At 51.6% G+C, this 20620-nt stretch overlaps 3 protein-coding genes and 1 long non-coding RNA gene across 10 annotated transcripts; 2 read left to right on the forward strand and 2 right to left on the reverse strand.

Annotated features, from left to right (window-relative positions):
• Window positions 1-168: 168 nt before the first annotated feature.
• On the forward strand, window positions 169-10387 carry RASL12 (RAS like family 12). Of its 7 annotated transcripts, none has more exons than XM_039723130.1 (7): window positions 169-754; window positions 6529-6645; window positions 6736-6792; window positions 7865-7938; window positions 8012-8202; window positions 8969-9089; window positions 9227-10387. In XM_039723130.1, the coding sequence occupies exons 2-7, from the start codon at window positions 6537-6539 to the stop codon at window positions 9536-9538; spliced, it is 864 nt and encodes a 287-aa protein (XP_039579064.1). In that variant the 5' UTR covers window positions 169-754; window positions 6529-6536; the 3' UTR covers window positions 9539-10387. The 7 variants fall into 7 exon arrangements, with proteins under 7 accessions (XP_039579064.1, XP_039579070.1, XP_039579063.1 ...); XM_039723129.1 differs by lacking the exon at window positions 169-754 and adding an exon at window positions 5316-5725; XM_039723135.1 differs by lacking the exon at window positions 169-754 and adding an exon at window positions 5316-5725 and having other exon boundaries at window positions 8012-8216; window positions 9227-9482.
• KBTBD13 (kelch repeat and BTB domain containing 13) lies at window positions 2350-4256 on the reverse strand. The gene has a single exon (XM_039723127.1). It carries the CDS (start codon window positions 4123-4125, stop codon window positions 2743-2745), a length of 1383 nt encoding a protein of 460 aa, XP_039579061.1. The 5' UTR covers window positions 4126-4256; the 3' UTR covers window positions 2350-2742.
• SLC51B (solute carrier family 51 subunit beta) lies at window positions 9824-16606 on the reverse strand. The gene is made up of 5 exons (XM_039723137.1): window positions 16451-16606; window positions 13024-13123; window positions 12212-12352; window positions 11692-11782; window positions 9824-10961 (listed from the first exon to the last, which is right to left on the reverse strand). Exons 2-5 carry the CDS (start codon window positions 13061-13063, stop codon window positions 10742-10744), a joined length of 492 nt encoding a protein of 163 aa, XP_039579071.1. The 5' UTR covers window positions 13064-13123; window positions 16451-16606; the 3' UTR covers window positions 9824-10741.
• LOC120508985 lies at window positions 16486-17625 on the forward strand. The gene is made up of 4 exons (XR_005629125.1): window positions 16486-16627; window positions 16940-17023; window positions 17098-17224; window positions 17489-17625. It is a non-coding gene; the product is annotated as an uncharacterized LOC120508985 (long non-coding RNA).
• The last annotated feature ends 2995 nt before the right edge of the window (window positions 17626-20620 follow it).

Raw genomic sequence — 20620 nt, forward strand, 5'->3', positions numbered from 1 at the left:
CTGTCAGGACGCCAACTGGCACAACCCAGCAGAGAAAATCCTTAGTTGTATCCGTACCATTTTCCATCGTACCCTTCCAAACAATCTCCCAGTGCAGTGTGCTGCCATCAAGGTAAAACACTGTGTCCATTCTCCCTGGATCTCCAGGTGGGTGCCAGACAACAACAGGAAGGTACAGCTCTCCCTGGCTGCCTTCATTCTTGCCTGGATGCAACAAGGAAACTTGGCATCCATGTTTTGGGGGAGTTGAACCATCCATCCCCAAGAGTGCTTTATTCCTTCTGCTCTTCTTTAATGGCATTGAAAATGTGGCACCCTGTATGTCCTAGGGAGATATTCCTGGGGAGCTCACAGGCTCTTTTTGGAACTCCCAGCCCTGTTTTTCCTCCTGCTTTCCCTTGGTTATACAAGCTTTTATTTTTGATACGGCCCATATAAGGCAAGTCCATCTACAGACAGCTTTTCCTTACATTCCCCCTTGCCAAGATGATGTCACCTTAAAAACGAGACTTGCAAAAGGTTAAGCTGTGATTAGGCAGATCGTGTCGCCTGGAACTGTGATCTTTGGCGGAGCAAACACCGTGAGCATGGAAAGGGGAAGATAAGGGTGCTGTGCTGGTGCCAGTGGTGCTGAATTCTGCTGGAGCAAAGCACACTGGCAGCATTGTGCCAACTGACTCTGCAAAGGCTGAGCAGCTTCTTGCCCTCCTTAGTGGTTTGCTTGGTCCTGGATCTTGGCTTGTTTCTTGCAGAGGTAAGAAATGTATCTTTTTTCCTCCCTTTGCACTTAAAATTGTCTTTACTTTCTGGATCACAGTCTGGATTGATGGATGCAACAAATGGCTCTTGGGAGCATCCATGCCATACTCAGCTGCCTGCCAAGACTCACACTTTCCCTCAAGTGCTACACTTAAAATCTTAAAACCTTTTGCATTTTGTTGACAAATATCTTTGTAAACTGAACTGTCAAGAAGCAGCATGTGGAGGTGGGGAGGAGGTTGTATCACTTGCTGTCAGAGCTGGAGGGAAGGGGTGAGCCTGCCAAGTTCTGTGGTCTAGGGTTGGCCACAGGAGCCCAACATAAATATTTTAGTAACAGAATTATTTTAACTTCATTTTAATGGATGTTTAAGCTGTTTGTTCAGCTTAAAATTGTTTTAAAGGAACATGTTTCCATGTGCTGCTCTCAGGAGAAGACAACGTGAAATGTTAATTCAGAATTCTGTGAATTCTGTGAAATGTTAATTGGCTTTGTCTGGGAAGGGGACAATGATTTGATCTGATGAGTTGCTGTGCAATGCTGCTCAGCTCCCAGTGCCCACAGTGCAGAGCTGGGACAGGTCTGTTGGTGTCCCCTGCCTCCCTGTGCCACTGCCAGACCCGCAGCTCCACCAGGAGCAGTCCCCTTAGGGGTGACATCGGGGTGGTGGCCTGGCCCAGTGGCAGAGAGCAAATGGGGACAAGGTGCATCCAGTGGTTTTCCATCTGGCTGTGGGTGCAAGCTGGGGTTTTCTGGTTTGTTTTGGTTTGCAGTTGCGTTGAGTGGGTTTATTCTCAAATGCGGGAACTGTTTGGAAAATGCCGAGAACTTGGCGGGGATCAGCAGTGGAGATATTTGAGGCATCCCAGCTGGTATCCCTTCCGCTGCTCCCGGCATGGACAGCACAGGCAGCCCAAAGCCTGCCCCATGGAAGGGAAACCAGCTGAGCCAGGATCTGGGTTTGCTGCTGCCCTGGTCCCTGTGGTCACAAAGGGGAGCTCTGTGCTACCCAGCTGTCTCCAGAGCTGGTGTTTAGGGCTGTGAGCCTTCAACACCAGGTAGGGGGATCTGATGGGAACAGCTCCTCTGGCTGTGGAGCTATGCAAGCCTGGTATCACCATGTAATGGCTCCCTAGCCCTCATTCCCTTTTGGCACTCTCTGTATTTCCAAGCTTTGCCATGTCCTCAAAACACCCTGACTTGGCTCAAGCAAGTCTCTGGTGAGAGCCAGTACTTGCCACCCTGTTGGGTCTGTGCTGGGGCCTGGGGGGGTGATTGATGGTTCCCAGGTCCCAGAAAACCCTTGGCACATTAAGCACCTGATGCCCAGGAGCTGCATCCCTTCAGTCCCCATCTCCCCTCCTCCTCCCAAGACCCCGCTGCAGCCACAGAGAATTCCCAGGGGATGCAGGGCTCTGTGGGAACTGCACTCCCACGTAAGGCTCTGAAACTGAGCCACAGCTGAAAAAGCATTCAGGGGCAGAAGCAAGTCCTGACACAGATCCCTGTTAGAAGGTATTTTCCTTCAGAAGCACAGGAGGAAAAAACCCCAAACTCAAGAGTAAATGAAAAACACAGTAATGAGAAGCTTTTCTATAACTTTCCTTTTAATTCCTGCTTGTAATGAATGATTTCCCATCAAAGCAGAGAGGAGGTGGAAAGCTGCACACCCTCAGAGTGCAGTCAGAATAAATAAATCCTATGTTTGCATCTCTATGGTATCTGTCCTCTGCAGAAGCCACAATGTCCTGCACACAGCTGGCTTGTGAGCTCATGGCTAACAGGACTTTGTGCCCGTGCAGGGCAGGAAGAGGCAGACAGCAGCTGCCCTTTCCCTCTGGCAGGGTCTGATGTCACCTCCAAGGTGATGCATCCCTGGACCTGAGCACAGCTCCGTGGAGGAGGAGAGGAGCCCAGGGGAGCAGCGAGTGCAGAGCTGAGGCCACGTGCAAGGAGAGCATCCTGACATGGGATGGGGACAGCTATGTCGCGATGTCATGGTCACGCCTTGGCAGCCGCAGGAGGAAGGTCTGCAGGGAGCCGCTGCGTGGGAAACCTGCCCGCTCCTTCTTCTGCTTCCAGGTCTCCTCTTCCACGGAGTAGAGCAGCGTCAGCATCTTGTTGACGGTGTAGATGGTGTCACCCCTGACGACGGCGGTGAAGAGAGCTCCCTTGCTGTTCATGAACTGCCCGGGCAGGGCGCTCCACTGCCGCGACGTCAGGTTGAAGCAGTCGATGACACAACGCAAGAAGTCGTCGTAGGGGCCGTTGCGCATGACGTAGAGGTTGTCACGATGGGCCACCATGCAGTGCCCGTAGCTCTGGTGCCGCTTGAGCTCGGTGACGGGAAGCCACACGTCTTGCTGGGTCTCGTACTCGTAGATGACAGTGGTGTCCAGTGGCTGCCACAGGCAAACGAAGATCTGCCCCAGGGCCTGGGCACAGGGCGCTGCCGTGCTCGGTTGCGGCAGGTCAGAGACGAACGTCCAGGTGCTGGAGGCCAGGTCGTACCTCTCCACGGACTTGAGCGAGATCTTCTCGTACTCGCCACCAATAGCATAGAGGTAGCCCTCGTGGCCCACCAGCCTGACATCGTAGCGCAGCTGGTGGGGGCTGGGGAACTGGCTCCAGGCGTTGGCATCAGCATCGTAGCAGAAGCTGCTCTCCACCACCTGCTTGTTGGCCCCGTAGACACCACCCACGATGTAGATCTTATTATCCATGGTTGCCATGCCGGCTAGGAATGTGCTGGCGCTCAGCGGAAGGCAGGAGAGGGTCCTCCATGTGTTGGTCTCCTCGTCCAGGTAGCAGATGGTCCTGGAGAGGTCCTCCAGGAACTCGAAGGTGGGTGTGTGGGCTCCCACTGCCACAAAGGTGCTGGGTAGGAGGGCTTCCACATAGGCCAGCAGGTCATCGGAGAGGCAGTCCAGGTACTCCTCCAGCTCAGCGTAGCTGTCCCTGATGTAGAGTGCAGCACAGTGGAAGAGATCCAGGAGGCCGAAGATGGCAGCGGCTTGGTACAGCAGGATGCAGTTGTCAGAGTTGATGGAGTGGATCAGGTACTTGGCCAAAGGCTTCACCTGCAGGAAGGCAGCACATTCCACTGCCTGGAAGGTCTCCTCGCTGCCAAGGATGGGCCTCTCGCCCGCCAGCACCCGCAGCATGGCGAGGAAGCCGGCCGCGCTCAGCTCCCCCAGCCCGATCTCCTCCTGCGTGCTCTCCCTCATGCCCGAGCGGAAGAGGGCACGGAAGTACTCACTGCTCTCCACCAGCAAGGACTTCTCCACTGAGAATGACTGCTCCTCCACCCGGATACGCACCCGCTCCGGGGGTCCTGCCTGGGAGCCTTCCTCCTCTGGGGTCATCCTCGCCTGGGAGCCCCTCTGTGCCTGCCCCTGCACAGCCCCCTCTGGCCTTCTCCACCTTTTGATGCCTTTGCTGCACTGCCCGGCGGCCTTGTAATATAAATACCTTGGGCTAAAGATAGCTGAGCTCGTGACCGGGGCCCTTCAAAGGCATCCACCAGGCTCAGCTGCCCCCCCAAACTCAGGCAGGGTTCCAGTGTCACCAGCCAGCACTGGGCACGGCAGAGGTGCCTGGATCATTCCATGGAGTGTGCCCAGCCACTCAGGAGAAACTGGCTTTTGCTCTCTCCACTCTCAGGCATCCTCCTTATGATGCCCTATGGAAGAGTCCCCAGCCTGGGGAGGGCAACACATTTGCGTGGCTGGGAAGAACATCTGGCCACAGTATTTTTTTTTCCTTTAAAACGTGGAGTTTACAGCCCAGGGAGGTGAACAGCATCAGCAAATCTCATTGCCTCCCAGCTCAGCCATGGAAAAGGGGCTTGGCTGTTCCTCAAGTGTTGCCATGGGCAGGGAGAGACCTTCCTTTGTGACCCTCTCCATGGCAGCAGCATCTGCAATATCCATCCCAGCTAAAAGGAGCCATAAGCCAGCTTGTGCTTCACCTGGGGATCTCATGGTGAGAAAAAGGAAATGCAGCGGCCTCTTCTCACCATAAAACTTCCCCTCTGGCCTCAGGGATTGCCCAGTTCCCCATAATACCTGGCTGTGGGAAGAGATAAGCCCCTGTTTACTGACACAGAGCTTGACAGTGAGGAGAAGTGTTATTTGTGGCACATCACTTGTTTGTGTGCTAATCACAGATTTTTCTGGCTAGAAATCCCATTTCAGCTCCACCGTGGGGTGCCGAGGAAGGCTGACAACAGGGCTCACTTGGGGGCTCCTTCCTGGATCTCCCCATCACTACCTGTGATTAGTTTGCAGCTGGTGTTTTGTTTTGATGAATAATTTAACCTGAGCAGCTCATCCTGTTGAAGGTCTATTTTTTGCTCCTTCCTTAACCCCTTCATCCCAGCAGCTGGGAACTTCCCAGGCAGTGCATGATGGCAAAGCTTTTGCCTCAGGATTATGGCCACAGCAGGTTCCCCCAAAAATCTGAGTTTAGGGGAGAATGGGAAAGTTTTGCACTTGCACCACTGTCACTGATCCTCAGCTTAAAATACCGTGTTTAGTTCCAATTGCTTTTAAGCACCCTAGACCTGTGACCAAAGGGGGTCTAGGGTAAAAGCTCCTCAGAGGGGCTCTGCTTCCCACAGGGGACTTATCCCTGTGATCCCATCCTCCCCATCCCTGGGGCTTGCAGGGACTTCCACACTCCCAGACTATTTTGGGAGGGTTAAAAATATCCTGCCTGTATTAACGGGCAATATTCCCAAGGGCGCAGCAGCCCCGCATGGCCGCGGAGCAGCCTCGTCCCCCAGCCTCGGCTCTGCTCCCCCCGCAGCCCCTCGGGGCCGGCCCAGGGCCGCATCCTGTGGTCCCGGGCACCGAGCCCTATCCCAAATGCCTGTGATCACCATGACAACGCTGACTTCAGCCTCCGCCACCTACTCGGGCTCAGAGCCGCTGGGTGCCGGCTGATGGATTGGTACGGGCACCGGTGAGTACTCCCCGGGCTCCTCTTCCTCTTGGGACTTTTGGGTGGCAAAAGGGCATTTCTGTGCCTCGGAAGGCTCTGCCGGCAGCAGAAGGTGTCTGTGCTCCACTGCGTCCGAGGGAGCCGGGCAGGCGGTGCTCAGGGCGGCCGCACGGGCAGCTCCGGGTGCTGCTCCCGCTGCCGGAGCTGTGATGAGTTCGCAGCCTCAGCCAGGACAGAGGGACCCGGCTCGGGCTCGCCGGGGCACGGCGAGGAGCTGAGGGCTCACGAAGGTGCCGGGGCATGGCGAGGCGGCCCCAATCCCGGCACGGCAGGTCTCGGGCCGGGGGTCCCCGCCCGCAGCCGGGGCAGCTCGGGGTGCTCTGCCGAGGGGACTGTCCTCGGGGTGGCCGGGCAGCGTGTCCAGCCCCGCGGCGTGGCAGCTTTCCTTACAAGGAGTTTGGCCGGAGCCCGAGCAGCGGGAGCCGCGCTCGCCTCCGCCTGCCTCATTCATCGCAGCCCCGGCCGTGCGCTCACGGAGAGCCCCGCGTCCCCTCCGGCCGTGGGCTGTAAGGTGGGAGGCTGCGTTTCTCTTCTCTTTCTGGGCTGTGATGGGTGGGCAGAGGGCTGGAGGGTCTTTTCTTTCGCTGGGGTGCTGGCCGCCACTGTGGGATGAGGATGCCAGCCAGCCTCGGGATGCGGATGGAAGAGAGGGGATGTCCCACCCTGGTGCTGCTGAGCCCTTCTCTCCCCCAGGCTGGGGCCGTGAGAAGGTCCCCATCCGACATGGCAGCGGGTGCTCCATGTCCCCCTGCTCTCTCCCGCAGGACCGAGGATGTCCTCGATGTTCGGCAAGCCCCGAGCCAGCAGCGAGCGGCCGCCGCAGAGTCCCCTCCCCGAGTGCAACGTGGCCATCCTGGGGTGCAGGGGGGCCGGCAAGTCAGGTGAGACGGGCAGGGCAGGGCAGGGCATCGGGGAGCTGCCGGGCGCCGTCAGGGGACACCTGCCTCACCTGCCTCTTTCACCTCCTGCAGCTCTGACCGTGAAGTTTCTAACCAAGAGGTTCATCAGTGAATATGATCCCAACTTGGGTAAGGCATGTTCTTATCCCATGGAGCATCCTTCCCATCTCCCACGTTTCCCATGAATGTAGCATGTAAGGGGAAAGAAAAAACAACCCACCCAAAATTGTATAAAAAACAACAGGAAGGGCTGGATTTGACCCAAAACCATTTGCAAAAACAGAGGTGAAAGCAGTGCCCTCTCTGGGGGCACTTCTCATGGGAACGTTCTCTTCTCGCATTGCCCCCAAAAAACAAAAAGCTGAATTCTTGAGGCTCTTTGAGGAGCATCTCATGTCTGTTGGGCAGGGAAAAGGCTGAGGAAATGAGGACGAGTGCACAGCAGGTGACCCTGGGGCTGAGTTTTGCAGTGAGCAGTTCTGGGCATTTTTTTTCCACTCATTTGAGTAATTAATAACTATTTTCCTAGGCCTGACTCCAGGCTGTGGGGAAGAACCATAAATGATTTATTGGGGACATTAAGGAGATATGGACCTTGTCCAAGAACCAACTCCAGCCCCTAATAATTCAGTGACTCTTAGAAAGAAGGATAAATCCTTTCTTCCTCAGATATTTTTGGGAATGTGGTTTCATCTTCCCACGTCAAAACCTTTCCGAAACACATCTGTTAAAAGCTGGCCCAAAGAAAGCATCCTTCTCCTGGGGGAATGGCTCAACGGCTCTCCCTGCCTGCCCTCCTTCCAAAAGAAAGGACTGCTCCTCTCGCTTGATTTATTGGGAAACAGTCCCATGTCAAGCCCCCAGATTGCTTTATCTCATCAGGCCACGGCTTTTAGATAAGGGCTGAGCCCAGGGTGCAGTGATTGTTGTGCCAAGCTCCTTCCCCTCCCTCCTTCTCCTGTGGGAGCCCACGCTTGCAGCACGTGGGGAGGAATAACTGCTCCTAGCCCAGCAACATCACCACCAGTCCCCCAAAATAATGTTATCTCAGGAAGGAGTAAGGTGGGAGGCATTGGTGGAGGGTGCTCCTCATCAGGGCTGAAATTTTTCCATGGTGTCCCAAGCATCCTGGGCTTTGCTTGGCTTTGAAGAAGACAGGATGTGCCAGCCCATCCTCACACAACCACCCTTCTTCTTGCAGAGGACACCTACTCCTCGGAGGAGCTGGTGGACCAGCAGCCTGTGCTCTTGAAGGTGATGGACACTGCTGACCAGGTGAGGCACCGGGGGTGTGATGACCAGCTGGACCACGGCTGGACTGCAGCTCAGCCTCTCCTCTCACCCCCAGGATGGCCCTGGGAACTGCGAGCGCTACCTGTGCTGGGCCAGCGCCTTCCTGGTTGTCTACAGCATTGACAACAGGAAGAGCTTCGAGGGCTGCCAGCGCTACCTCGAGGTGCTCGCGCTGCACGCGCGCGGCTGCCAGCGCCGCTGCCCCGTGCTCCTGCTGGGAAACAAGCTGGACATGGAGCAGTACAGGTACCGGGCACGCGGTAAGGCTGCCTGCTCCCCGTGGGAGAGAGCTCATCCGTCCCCATCCCTCCTGCTGGGATGCAAAACCCAACTCTGATTGCTTCACGGGTATTTCCACCCCCATTAGTATCTGCAACATCCTCCCACATCCCCGAAGTTTCTGCTCTCCTGCCTGAGGGCTGATGTGTTTATTTTGAGCCCGTTGGTATTTTCAGTAGGATGTTTTTTGGCTGAGTGGTGAGGCAGCGTCACCATCCCTGGCAGGGCTTGAGCCAGAGGAGCCCCTCTGGACATGCCCTTCCTTTCCCTGGAGCCCTCTAGTTCCAGCCCCACTGCCAGGACTGGATGTGCCCAATATGTTTTTCTGGCCTTTTGTGCTGCTCTGTGGTCCCATGGGCCCCTGAATCACGTGCGTTGCTGGAACCCTCGTGCTCCCAGGATGGAGGTATCCCCCTCCCCACAGCAAGGACCTGCCCCTCCCTGCTTCCCAGTGCACTGTCATCACACCCACCCCTGGGCTCCTGGAACACATCCCTAGCAGGGGAAGCTGTGTGATTCCCGAGGAACACAAAGAGACTATTACTCTGGGATTTTGGTAAAGGCAAAACTCTTTGGACTCATGTACCTGCTTGTCCCAGGGCAGGGATGGGCAGGTGCTACCTCGGTGCTCTTTGGGAAGGAGGTGTGGGATGCACGATCTGTTACCTGCACCTTTTTTGGGTGGCTGCTGTGCCTCAAGAGTTCCTGCACCCATCCCCTCTGCTCTCACCAGGCAGGTGCTCTCAGCAGAAGGGATGTCCCTGGCCAGCAGGTTCGGGTGCCTCTTCCACGAGGTGTCGGCGTGCCAGGACTTCGCGCGGGTGCAGCACGTCTTCCACGAGGCCGTGCGGGAGGTGCGGCGCCAGGCGGAGGGGAACCTGCCCCTCTTCATCTCCGAGGAGCGGCCCTGCCCGCCCGTGGCCATGCCGGTGGCCCTGCCCACCCACCACAGCTTGGCCACCTGCACCTTCAACACCCTCTCCCCCATCAGCTACAAGGAGATCCCCTCAGTGGCCCAGGCCAAGCTGGTCACCGTCAAGTCCTCGCGGGCTCAGAGCAAAAGGAAGGCTCCCACGCTCACCTTGCTGAAAGGCTTCAAGATATTTTAGGACACATCCCTGTGGGCTGCAGAGAGGGAGGAGAGAGACCCTCATCCATCCCCCCAGCTCCACAGGAGCTGGGACCTTCCATGATGGATTGGCAGGCACTGCAGCAGCTGCTGGCAGATGGTGGCCCTGGTCTCTGTGCCAGGGCAAAGCCAGCAGTGGCAACGTGGCGAGCAGGCAGAGTGCCAAGGGTCTGACATGGGCTGTGGCACTGCTCTGCCTGCCCCTGCCCGGGGCTGCTGTGGTGTTTGCACCCTGTTCTGCCACTGCCACTGCAGCCAGCCCAGTTTTCTGTGAGGATGCAGCAGCTCCCAGAGGAGGCAGAGCTGTGGATAATGTTGGCAGGGGAAGGGCCAACCCCACGGCCACAGCCAGCTTGGACACCTGGCCCACAACTACAGGAGCCCAGAATGGGGAACTAATCATTAATCCAGCATGGAGGCACCCATCTCATTCATCCACAGGTCCCCAACTAAGCAATAAGTAGGAGAAATTTTTATTATTTTTTTAAAATCCAGATAAAAAAGGTGCAGATACTGTTTCAGCTGCTTAAAGGCCTCAGGTGACCTGAAACTGAAAGCTACGCATCAAGCTAAGTCACAGCAAAATTGCTGCTTTTTTGCTCAACTTTTTACACTATAGCAGCCCTTTCCAAAGGCTTTGCAAAGAGATCATCAAGGACATGGTCTGCAAAGCCTGTGTTTAAAAGACTGATGTATTTCCAATAATGTCTTAAATTATTTCATGGCTTCTATGCGTGCCCAGTGAAGGACACAAAGGGAATCCTGGAGCAGACCAGGCTCTACCTGTGCCCGAGTCAGCATCAAGGGCTGGATGTTTGGTTTCAGGTGCTCTATCAGATGAAATGTTCTGCTTCTCCCTGGAGTTGCAGTTACTTTGCAGAGTAAAATATCCATGTGTATATTTGTACATATATACAAATATATATATATATATGACCTTACTGACAGAGAGATGCAATATGGCATTTTGATCAACCACTTTGGAAAGTATTTTAATAAAGAGGATTCTGAAAAGAATAAAAATGTCTCAGCTTCAGTGTTGCTGTTTTCCTGATGGGAAGTGAGGGTGCTTTCCCTGGCTGACTGCAGCCCAAGCTTCCCACTTACTTCCCTGGCTCAGGTCAAACCTGTTTGCAGCACCTGAGGGAGGAGATGAAGCTGGCACTGGAGGGAAGGCTGGAAGCAGCCAGAGCAGTGGGGGAACACCAACCAGGCAGGAGCTGAGCCCAGGGCCCCTCCTGCAGATGCAGCTCTGCTGCTTTCTTGTTTCACACTTTTCTTTCTCCAGGCTAAACTGCATTTTTAAACTTGCACCCCTGTGAATTGAGACATTCTGATACCTTCCTTAAGGCCTAAATGGGCTGACTCCAGCTGCCACTATATGGCCTCCTCAGACATCTCTGTGTACAGAGATGTGACAGTCCCATCCTTCCACTGGACCATCACGTCCCCTGGTTTCTGGTCCTGGGGCCCTGGCTGCTGCTTTAGTGGCTCAGCCAGGCTGTATTCCTGCACAGGCATCAGGGCTTGCTTGGCATCAGGGTCAGCCTCCTGTGTGGTTTGTGCTGCTTCTCTGTTCACGAGGCTCTTCCTTTTCCTGCAGGGAAGGCACAACAAGGACACACAGAGAGTGAAGCAGCAAGCCCAGCCCACGTCTGAGGGCACCAGCCCTGGTGAGGGTCACAGCCATCCATTTACACCGTGTTCCTGGAACACGCTGCCAGCTGCCTGTGGGCAAACGCTGCCAGGTGAGCTGTGCCAGGTAAGTGCTCTGAAGTGTTTGAGCACGCACAGCTGTGGGATTCCCACTTGGAGAGCGCCCAGCTCCTGACGCCAGGAGCAGCACGCAGCGAGCCATCACTAGAGGGAGAGCGAGGCAGGCTCGCAGCCTCAGCTCTTCTCTCGGCAGCTCTAGCTCGGTGCTGTTTTCACGCCCTGGCAAACAGCGAGCTGCTCCTCAGCTGCGGGGGTGTGCAGCAGCCGGGGAAGTGCGTGGGGATGTGGAAGGGGAAAGGCTGGGAGTGCTGCTCCAGAGTCCCTGTACTTAAGGGAGAGCACCTCACACCACAGCTACCATTGCTTCCCTCCCAGCAGCCCTGTTGGGCTGGGCAGAGCTGTGCAGACCTTTATTCAATCCAAGTGACGCAAAAGTGAGCAGGCATCAGGCAAGGTTTTATAACAAAAAATGGTTCAAAGCGAGTTTGTCTTTGCCCTTCTCCCCATCACTCAGGGCTTGTCCTGCCCTGCCAAACCCCTGTGTCTGTTTGCCTGGGAGGCTTTCAGGGCACCACCACCCACCAAAAGTTTCTCAAATTCTCCTGTCTCACCTGTTTCGCACAATGTTAATGGTCAGAAGAACGAGACCCAAAATCATGGTCGCGAGGGACAGCGCAAGAACAGAGTAATTCCATGTTGAGGCTGAGGGAAAGCAGAGAGGCAGTGTTAGCAGGCACAGCACAGTGTGACCCATAGAGCCTGGCCAGGGGTTTTCTGAGGACACCCAAGATGCTCTGTCCTTGATTTTTGTGGCTTTGAAGTTGATCCTCATGACGCTGACCTGCTGCTGTGTCAATCTACTCCCTCCACCCTGCCAAAATCCAAAGAGACCTTTGCTCTCTTGGCAAGCTCTGCCTGGAAAGAGGCTGAACCCCAGAGACACTATCTCAGCAAAGCCTCCTGACTGTCTTCACCTATGGCCTGCTTATTCCAGAGGCAAGACTGAGGGTTTGTGTGTCTGGGGTAAATACCACTGTCCTCCTCAGGGTAGTGCCCTCAGGCATCTCTGTTAGGCAAGAAAGTGAACAGCCAAGGACTGTGTCTCAGCCCAGGAGCACCGATGGGACTCACGGTCTTCTCTGCGGAAGAACCAGAGCAGCTCCTCCAGCTGTTCCAGTTCCAAGCCCAGTGGAAGTGTAATGTTGCCTGCTGTGTGCTCGTCCACGTGTGTGCTGGCCAGGGTGGTTGGGAGGTACTTGTGCTCTGCCTCAGCTGTGGTGGAAAGAGAAAGATGCAATAGTCACTCACTGCAGCCCTTCAGACTGGAGGTGACCTTCCCCTTCACTCCCAGGGTTGCCCAGCACGTCTCTCCAAGCAGGCAGAACGCAGCCCTGAGTGCACAGCCTGACCTCGTGCACTGAGAAGTGGAGAGTGTTTTTGGCTGCAGACCCCATTATGGTGAGGCAGCAGGATTGCAAAACTTCTGAATGCTGATAGGGCCTTCCTACATTTCCCACCTCCCACCAAGGAGAGGCAGCTCCATGTGCCACAATTCACCAAAGAGTTGCCTTGCCAAGACCAGTCCTGGAAATCTGAGACTGGACTGCAGTCCTCCACCAAGAAATTCCTATTCATCATGCTGGCTTGTATACACAGCTTGACTTTAGCATTTTTTATCAGAAAAGCTTCAGTGTCTCTGCAAAGAAGCCAACATTTAAGTGTGGCCAACCCCAAGCAGAGAATACACACACAGAATGCAGATGGGAATGACACCCAGTTCTGGAACTGGGGTGCAACTTTTTCCTTGGCTCAGCCAGGCTGCTGCTGGTATACACTAAGGAAAATAGCCCCACAGAAAGAAAGAAACTGTATTTCCAGGAGGTTGAGGTCTTTGCACATGTAACCTACATCACCCACACCATTATCCTTTAAGCCAAGACTACCTTGCAGCAGGAAAAATGGGATTATCCAGAAGAACTTCATATTTGTATATGCAGATGGGATGGATCACACCTTCACAGTATTTCTTCAGCGTGGAGATGCCTGCAAAAGACAGAGAAACTAAGGAGTTGAGAGAGAACCTGATTCCCCTCCCTACTCCAGCTCTCTTCAAAGAGGGGGTCTCATGTACCTCAGCATCTGTTTCCTCCTGAGAATGTGGGTCTGACCTGCCAGGACAGGGTGCAGAAATCCCTGGACCACCAAGGTGACAGCAGAGGGGGTCTGGCACAGCATCTGCTGCCTGGGTTGGACCCCTTGCCAAGGTGAACCTGTACAGATGTGAGCTCAGCTGCTGTGAGCCAGCCCCTCCCCAGCTAACAAAGCTTCCCTGCTTGCTCCCCTGCCATAATCCCTAGAGAACATATACTTTGCATATGACTACCTATTGCCAACCCATGGATGGCAGAATATGGGTGTGGAGATGAGGAAGTGGAAGGCTGAGCTCCAAGAGGAGGCAAGGCTGGCTTGCCATTGAGGCTGCGGTGTCTCCCATCCCTCAGGGAAACAGAAACTCCTCCTTGACCTTTAGTCCCTCATTTATTAGTGGCATCAATCCAACTTTTACGGCTGCTTGTCCAAATTAGTCCTGAGCAGGGGTTCCTGCCTGTCCAGTGTGAGGTGGTGAGGTGTTGAGGTGGCTCTCCCAGCCCACTGCTCGCTGGCCATCACCCACTGGCAGGTCAGTGACACCAAACACACATGCATCCCTCAGACATTCTGGCCCCACAGGCCATTAATTATTATATGAAGACTTTTATGACAGTCTGATACTCCCAGCTTTTACCTGCCTTTGCTCTGTGGCCTGGTGCTGCCTGAAACTTGCTCCCAAGCATGGTCCACTGTGCCAGGCGTGTCAACAGCACTGCTGCTGACTCCTCAGGGAAGCATTTGTCCCGTCGGTTATAGACCTAATGATTGCTACTATTTTCCCCCCCATTCTCAATGTCTTCACAATTCAAAGTTCACATTTTATTGCTAACCAGGCATGAAGGCTTACTCCCTGCTGCCAGAAAACCACCTGCTAGCAATTCTTAGAGGAGGGGACTCTCAAGTATGTGGTCCATTTTGTATTTCAGAAAATAGGGGTAAAGCTGCTCCCTGCAGTTAGGTGTGCCAATTACCCTTCCATCCAGGTAACCTTTAGCTTATTCACATGGATCACCCCTCACAAAGCAGGAAATAAGGCCTTGGGCCAATGAAAATAAGTTACAAGTCAGCTACACCCTAATAAGAAGTGGCACTTGAATGTGTTAAATCTTGCTGTGCAAGGCTTCTGAGTAATCATTTGCTCAAAGAGGAATATTTGACAAGCATGTTGCTGATTTTCCCCTAAGGTGTTTCATAAGCTGTGGGCTACCTCCTGGTGTCTATGCACAGCAGGGATGCTGGAAAGCTGCTAAAACTACTTGGCTAGTTCATCAAGTAGTGACCAGCAGCCAAATCTCCCCAGAGATGGGAGGCCAGAACTTTGTGGGTAAAACACAGCAGCAGAATGGACCCTTATTGTGCATTAACAGGACATTCAGGTAAAAGACTTTGAGGGAATCTTCTGTTATTTTACAGATCTTTTGTATTTAAATCACAATAACAAAATTAGTTTCACTCATCAAAGCTACAAACCAAAGTGTTGTGGGTTCAGTGTGTCTACGCCAGTGGAGTCTGGGCAGAATTTTGCCTAAACCACCAGTTCCCCCCGTAAGGAAACAGTGACTCCCACAGTCGGGCTGGACGTGCTCTGAGGAGTTTGGATCTTCCAGCCTGGAAGAGATTGTTAAAGGCATCTCCCCCAGCCTCCCCCACACAGCTGCTCTGCCCTGCTGCCCAATGTGGGCGAGCTCTGCTCCACCAGAGCAGCTGGGACAGCGTGGGGGATGTTCCTCTCCATTGCTCCCCTGCCTGCACAACTCAGCAGTGACTCTGGTGGCTGATGCACAGTGATGAGCCCTTAGATCCAGGCCTCTGCAACTCCGAGTGTGCACTTTGCTCTCCTCTCCCTCTGAAGGCACCCAAGACCCTTCTGAGGTTGCTTCCCAGCTTGGGTACAACAGGGGAAGCTCAAATGAGAGAGAGCTCATGCATTTTCTGCTCGTATGGAAGGAGGCAGAAAGAACAAAGAGACCAGTGGCACTCAAGAAACATTTTACCTGTGTTATTTTGAGTTTATATTGACTCCTGAACGTCTTTGTAATTTCTTTCTTCTTGCAAATGGGATTTTAACATCAAAAGCTGCAAAATCTGTACACTATTATGTATTTCAGGAACAAAGAGTCACACAACAATGCTATTTTAAATCCTCTTGTGGATCTGTGGACTTTGCTAGCATTCAATGAAATCTCAAGATATTACAGGAAAATGTCAAGGGACGGCTTTTTGCTCTATGCATTGATCCCAGCACTTAAATGGTAAAAGCCTTTCTCATAATGGAAATCCTTGAAGATCTGAGATATATCAGGTGCAGAAGGCAGAGCTGAGGGATTGGTGCTCTAAAGGCTGGCATAATCCAGCAAGGGGGCTGTGCCACGTGGGGACATAGGGACACACACATCCACAGCTGCACGTGGACTCTTTCCAGCCAGGGCACAGAACGTGGTGCTGTGAACCCACCCTGTGCTTGGCTTTTGTCAGCTCTGATATTCACAGTTTGCCCTCATTCTGCAAATGAGGTCTTTAGATACGTATTATACTGGTTTAAGAAAAGATGTGGGGAAATCTTTTGGAAAGACCATCAAGTACGTCTTCTGTTGAGATGATAATGTCCCTCTGGGCTCCACATTCAAAACTCACTACACAGAATGGGACAATGCATTTAGAACATCTCAGTCTTTTTAAATTAGTCTCCTCTTGTCATCCAGACTCTCTCTCTGGTGGTTGTCCTATCTCAGCAGATTGCCTTAAAATGGGTCTGTTATTTCAAACACAGTATTAAAGTGGGATGTCCTGTCTTTGGGATTCATAGAGGATATATAGACAATGTCACACCACAGACATGCATAAGGATGGTGTGATTTATAAAGGTACATTAAGGTCTGAGCACCATTAAGGAACACAAGGAATTGTTTAATATTTAAAATATTGAGGCAAGAAGGTAGTCTGTGCTATTTTTTAACATCTGTAAAGTAAAAAGCTAAAGAGAAAATCTAAGTTATATTACACTTTTTCTTTTGACTACTTTAATACGCAGGAGTTACCTCAGCCTGCTTCTTACTCGCCATTCAGACAGTCTCTCCTTAAAAATCTGCCTTCACTTAAAATTTCCAAGGATTCAAGCTTTCTAACTGGAATAAATAAATAAGCCTTTCTTTACAGATAGCTATAAATTAACCCAGCAGCCAGTGCAGCAGGAATGCCCGTTAATCTCTGCTAACTCACCAGAAACGTGGAGTTCCCAGCAGGGAGGAAGCTACATTTCTTCTTTAAGCCCTGTCATCCGAAGACATCTCCTCGGAGCACCGTGGTGACACCAGGCTCCCCGTGCTCCTGCTCTGGGTATGCTGTGAGCTGTGATTCACTCTGCTCCTGAGTCATGTGTGAAGGCCAGTTCAACAGGTGAGGTACACTCCAGCCCCTGAAAAAACACACCTCTTTAGTGGGACCATTTACAGCACGAGGTGAATGACCTTTTGCCAAAGAATGAGCTGTAGCAACTTCCAGTTTGTTTGCTCAAGTTATTGGCATAATCAGTATTAAAAGAGCATGCTGAGTAGAATGACACTCAGTAATAAGTTACCCTTCAGTTAAAATAAATGATAATGTTCACTCTGCTTGGCTCAGTCCTCATTGCATACAGGAAGCATGTCCTGATAAAGCGCATATAATCTCTTTTTTTTCATTTTTTTTTCAATGAATGGCCATTCTAAGGCTGTCAGAGCATCTTACCAGAGTAAACAACTTTGCAAGCAAAGCTTGAAGCACTGGTCAGATTTTGCCATCCCACTTTCACAGGTACTGGTAATGCCTGGCTAAGTCAATAGTCTGCTAAGAGGCTTTGCAGACTGATGTGCTACTTTTTGTGACAGCCACATTGGGAAAGGAGGATTCCTCCCCCCTGAACTACCGTGGATGGAGCTGCACACTGCAAAGCAAGAGAGATGCATCTCATCAATGGGCTTGGGACTCTGGTTAGCTCCAGCTGAACTGCAGATGGTAGGTGTAGTACCCATATGTTTGTCCTGTTCTTGGAGGTTTTCAGCTTGAAATAAAGTGCTCAAGGCCGTGTTTGACAGGGATTGGAGCAATCTGGTCTAGTGGTAGGCGTCCCTGCCCATGGCAAGGGTATTGGAATGAGATGACTTTTATGGTCCCTTCCAACCCAGGCAATTCTATGATTCTATGATCTTTGGCACTGAAGCTTTGTTCAATGTTAATTGTTAATTGTGATCAATCCTTTGAATCCCATTTCACATCCAGAGTTTCCCTGGGCAGCCCCTGTGAGACACTGGCCACGGTGAAGAGGTGACTGTAACATAAGGATGGTGACTGCAAAACCCCAGAAAGTTCCTTTTCATCCCAATTTTCTACATGGCTTGATGTATAAATCTAGGGTCAGGATGCAGGTAGGTGGCTCAGATATGTTTAGGACTCAGCATGATATACATGGAAATAAAACCAGTTCCCCACTGGTTAGAGTTGGCTCTTGTGCCCAGTAATCCTCTCCTTTTCCAGAGAACCACAAACGTGCTCAGCAGTGCTCCTCTCCAGCCAGGGTGTGTTTGATTCTGTGTCTCTCCTGACAACACTGGCACCGGTTAATGTGAGATATCTTTTTACTTCTTGGAGACACTTTCAGCGTCTTTGGCCAGGAAGCAAAGTGGAGATAAGATCTGATTTCTGTTCTGTTTCCTCCTTGGATTTATCTTCACTATTCTTGGGAAGAATTTATCTGACCTTGGTGTTTTAATTTTGCTTATCTTTTTTGATCCCTTCAGTGTCTTTGACCTGAAATGCCTGGTTACAGAATAACTAAACATTCAGGGTTGTAGGTTTTTTTTTTTCTTTCCATGTACAAAAGCAGAGTTCAAATGCAGCAGGAAAGCCAGATTTTTTTATTTTATTTTTGTGAAACAATCAGATAGTTGCTTTCATTCTGAAAAAATTTATATCAAAATAAATCTTCAGTTAAAATTCACGAACACTACGTCAAAGGCATAATAATGAATAACAGCCATAATGTGTTTGAAATGTGCTGTCATAGCAGAGCCAAGGATGAATTACGTGGGAGCAAGTGTACTGGAGGGAATTTAAGTCCACTTCAAAAACTGACTGCAAATGAAACTTTAATCACTTTGTGCATATGTCTGGCAAAAACTCAGCGTGGAGTTACAGCATTTCCAGGAGCCTTAACTGCAGCCAGAAGTGAGAATCCATCTCTGGCTTAAGTCCTGGAGGAACAGCAGGTGAAACTCAACACACGGTGTCAATGACATGTTCAGTGCCTGGATCTGATACCTGGGAATTAACACGGAGCAGCAGCTGGATTCTGGGTACAAACTCACAACTTTTGGGCAATCCGGACATACACGCACATCCCTGGCCTCTCTGAAGTGGTGGTGACAAATCCAGGGCTTCACCCAAGACCTCAGAGAACTGGTATTTGCGGTCACCACACAGGACATCTCCTTCCAGCCTTTCTTCCAGCAGTCGCCCTCACTGCCTCTGGAAACCATGAGTATTTTTCAGCATCTGAGATAAGATGAGGTCAAATTTTTCAGCATCTGAGATAAGGCCTAAAATCACACTCTGTGCTGAACAGTGCTCCCCACATTTGGGGCCTGACAGCCATGAGTGTCTGTAATCATTTAGTTATTGTGCAATGACGAATTGTTCCCTGTTTATGATAAGTCAGACTGTTCATGTTCCCTTCTTTCCAAGCCACCTTCCAACATGAACCATGGTGGGAGCTTTTATCTCTTCTCAAGCACAACCCATTCCTTCATCCTTGCTTGCCTCTTGTTTACATTTTAATTTATTTTTACCATGACCTTTCATTTATGCACTAAGGTGAGGTGACAGAGTTGACGTGTACTGCCTGTGACTAAACCAAGCATTTTCATGGGGCTCCCCAGTCAATAGAGAATTGTAAAGTTTTTTGAGCATTTGGTTTTTGTATACTGATTAGGAAATTACTTCAGTATTTGGTAGCATATTCTCCTTTTCTCAGGGTGCAGGAATGTAAGCACCCCAGTTAGGATGGCCTGACTCTTTTTTTTTCTTTTTACCTGTAGCAGCAATTTTTCATTCTTTTCTCCTTATTACCACCACAGGAGACAATGGCATCTTCAGTGTCTGAGAGAAGAAACCCTAATGATGGGCAAACAGACATGAAAAAGGGAAGGAATAGATACAGTGCTGCTTAGTGCAGCACAAAATCTCACTTTTTTATTGATCCTTCCCTAACGTATCCAACATAAAATTCTGCTATCCATCTTCCAAGTAATTTACATATTTCCACTGGCATATAGGATATTTACAGATTCTCACACTCCATGCTGCAGAAATTCCTAGTGTCAAAGATGGTAGGACAGCCTGTGATTTAGATGTGCACGGAATTTGTGGATGTGATTTACATTAAAAGCTACACAAATAATCCATCTTCCCATGGGGGGAAAGAATGTACTTAGCAGAATGATAAAATATTTCCATACTTACGTTATGGGAGGAGACAGTTCTTTAAGTGGCGATTCTGACCCCATAGTTTACAAGAAAACATTCTTTGAGTTACTGTCACTGCTAAAACGAAGCTGTCCGTGGAGTCAGAGACTGAACTCTGTTTTTCAAATGCTGTCAGAGCCAGATCAGTGGCTTTGGGGTCAACGCCCCTTTCAGTCCCTGACGTTTTTCTGCATTATCTTTGCACTGAGGCAGCATGGACAATTCCATCGACACTGTGGGGCTGGAGCCACTGGCAGCACAGACCCTGAGGGCCGCCCTGATGGCTTCCACCACCCCACACCGAGATCACGGAATTGTTAGGGTTGGAAGGGATCTCTGGAGATCACCCAGTCCAGCCCCCTACCAAGGCAGGGTCATGCGGAGCATGGACACAGCTGGACGTGTCCAGGTGGGTTTGGAACATTTCCAGAGAGGGAGAATCTCACCCTCTCTGGGCAGCTGTCCCTGTGCTCTGCCACCCTCAGCATAAAGATCTTTGTGTCGAAATGGAACTTCTCGTGTTTTAATTTATGGATGCTGCTCCTCATCCTGTTGCTGAGCACACTCAAAAGACCCTTGCACCAGCATCTTAGCACCCTGGGAGATATTTTTATGCATTAATGAGATCCCCTGTCAGTTTTCTCCAGGCTAACCACAATATGAAGGCACTGTGCTCTTGGAGAGTGCCCAAAGGAGGCCACGAGGGTGGGGAAGGGTGTGAAAGGGAAGATGTGTGAGGAGTGGTGAGGGCACTTGCTTTGTCCAGCCTGGAAGAGACGGAGAGAGCTCATTGTGCTCTTCAACATCACACCGAGGGACAGCAGAGGGGCAGACACTGCTCTCTTCCCTCTCGTGACCAGACAGGACAGGAGGGAACGACATAAAGATGAG

This window comes from Passer montanus, unplaced genomic scaffold (genome assembly GCF_014805655.1).
Source record: "Passer montanus isolate IOZ18808 unplaced genomic scaffold, ASM1480565v1 scaffold5, whole genome shotgun sequence".
In the NCBI taxonomy this organism is placed as follows: Eukaryota; Metazoa; Chordata; class Aves; order Passeriformes; family Passeridae; genus Passer; species Passer montanus.

Bases quoted from the DNA above. Each gene is read 5' to 3' on its own strand.
- KBTBD13 (XM_039723127.1), bottom strand. From the start codon at position 4,125: ATGACCCCAGAGGAGGAAGGCTCCCAGGCAGGACCCCCGGAGCGGGTG.
- RASL12 (XM_039723130.1), top strand. From the start codon at position 6,537: ATGTCCTCGATGTTCGGCAAGCCCCGAGCCAGCAGCGAGCGGCCGCCG. The intron at 6,646-6,735 runs GTGAGACGGGCA...CACCTCCTGCAG, and splicing joins CAGGGGGGCCGGCAAGTCAG to CTCTGACCGTGAAGTTTCTA. The intron at 7,939-8,011 runs GTGAGGCACCGG...TCTCACCCCCAG, and splicing joins TGATGGACACTGCTGACCAG to GATGGCCCTGGGAACTGCGA.
- SLC51B (XM_039723137.1), bottom strand. From the start codon at position 13,063: ATGAAGTTCTTCTGGATAATCCCATTTTTCCTGCTGCAAG. The intron at 11,783-12,211 runs GTGAGTCCCATC...GCTTTCCCTCAG, and splicing joins GTTCTTCCGCAGAGAAGACC to CCTCAACATGGAATTACTCT. The intron at 10,962-11,691 runs GTGAGACAGGAG...CCTTCCCTGCAG, and splicing joins ATTAACATTGTGCGAAACAG to GAAAAGGAAGAGCCTCGTGA.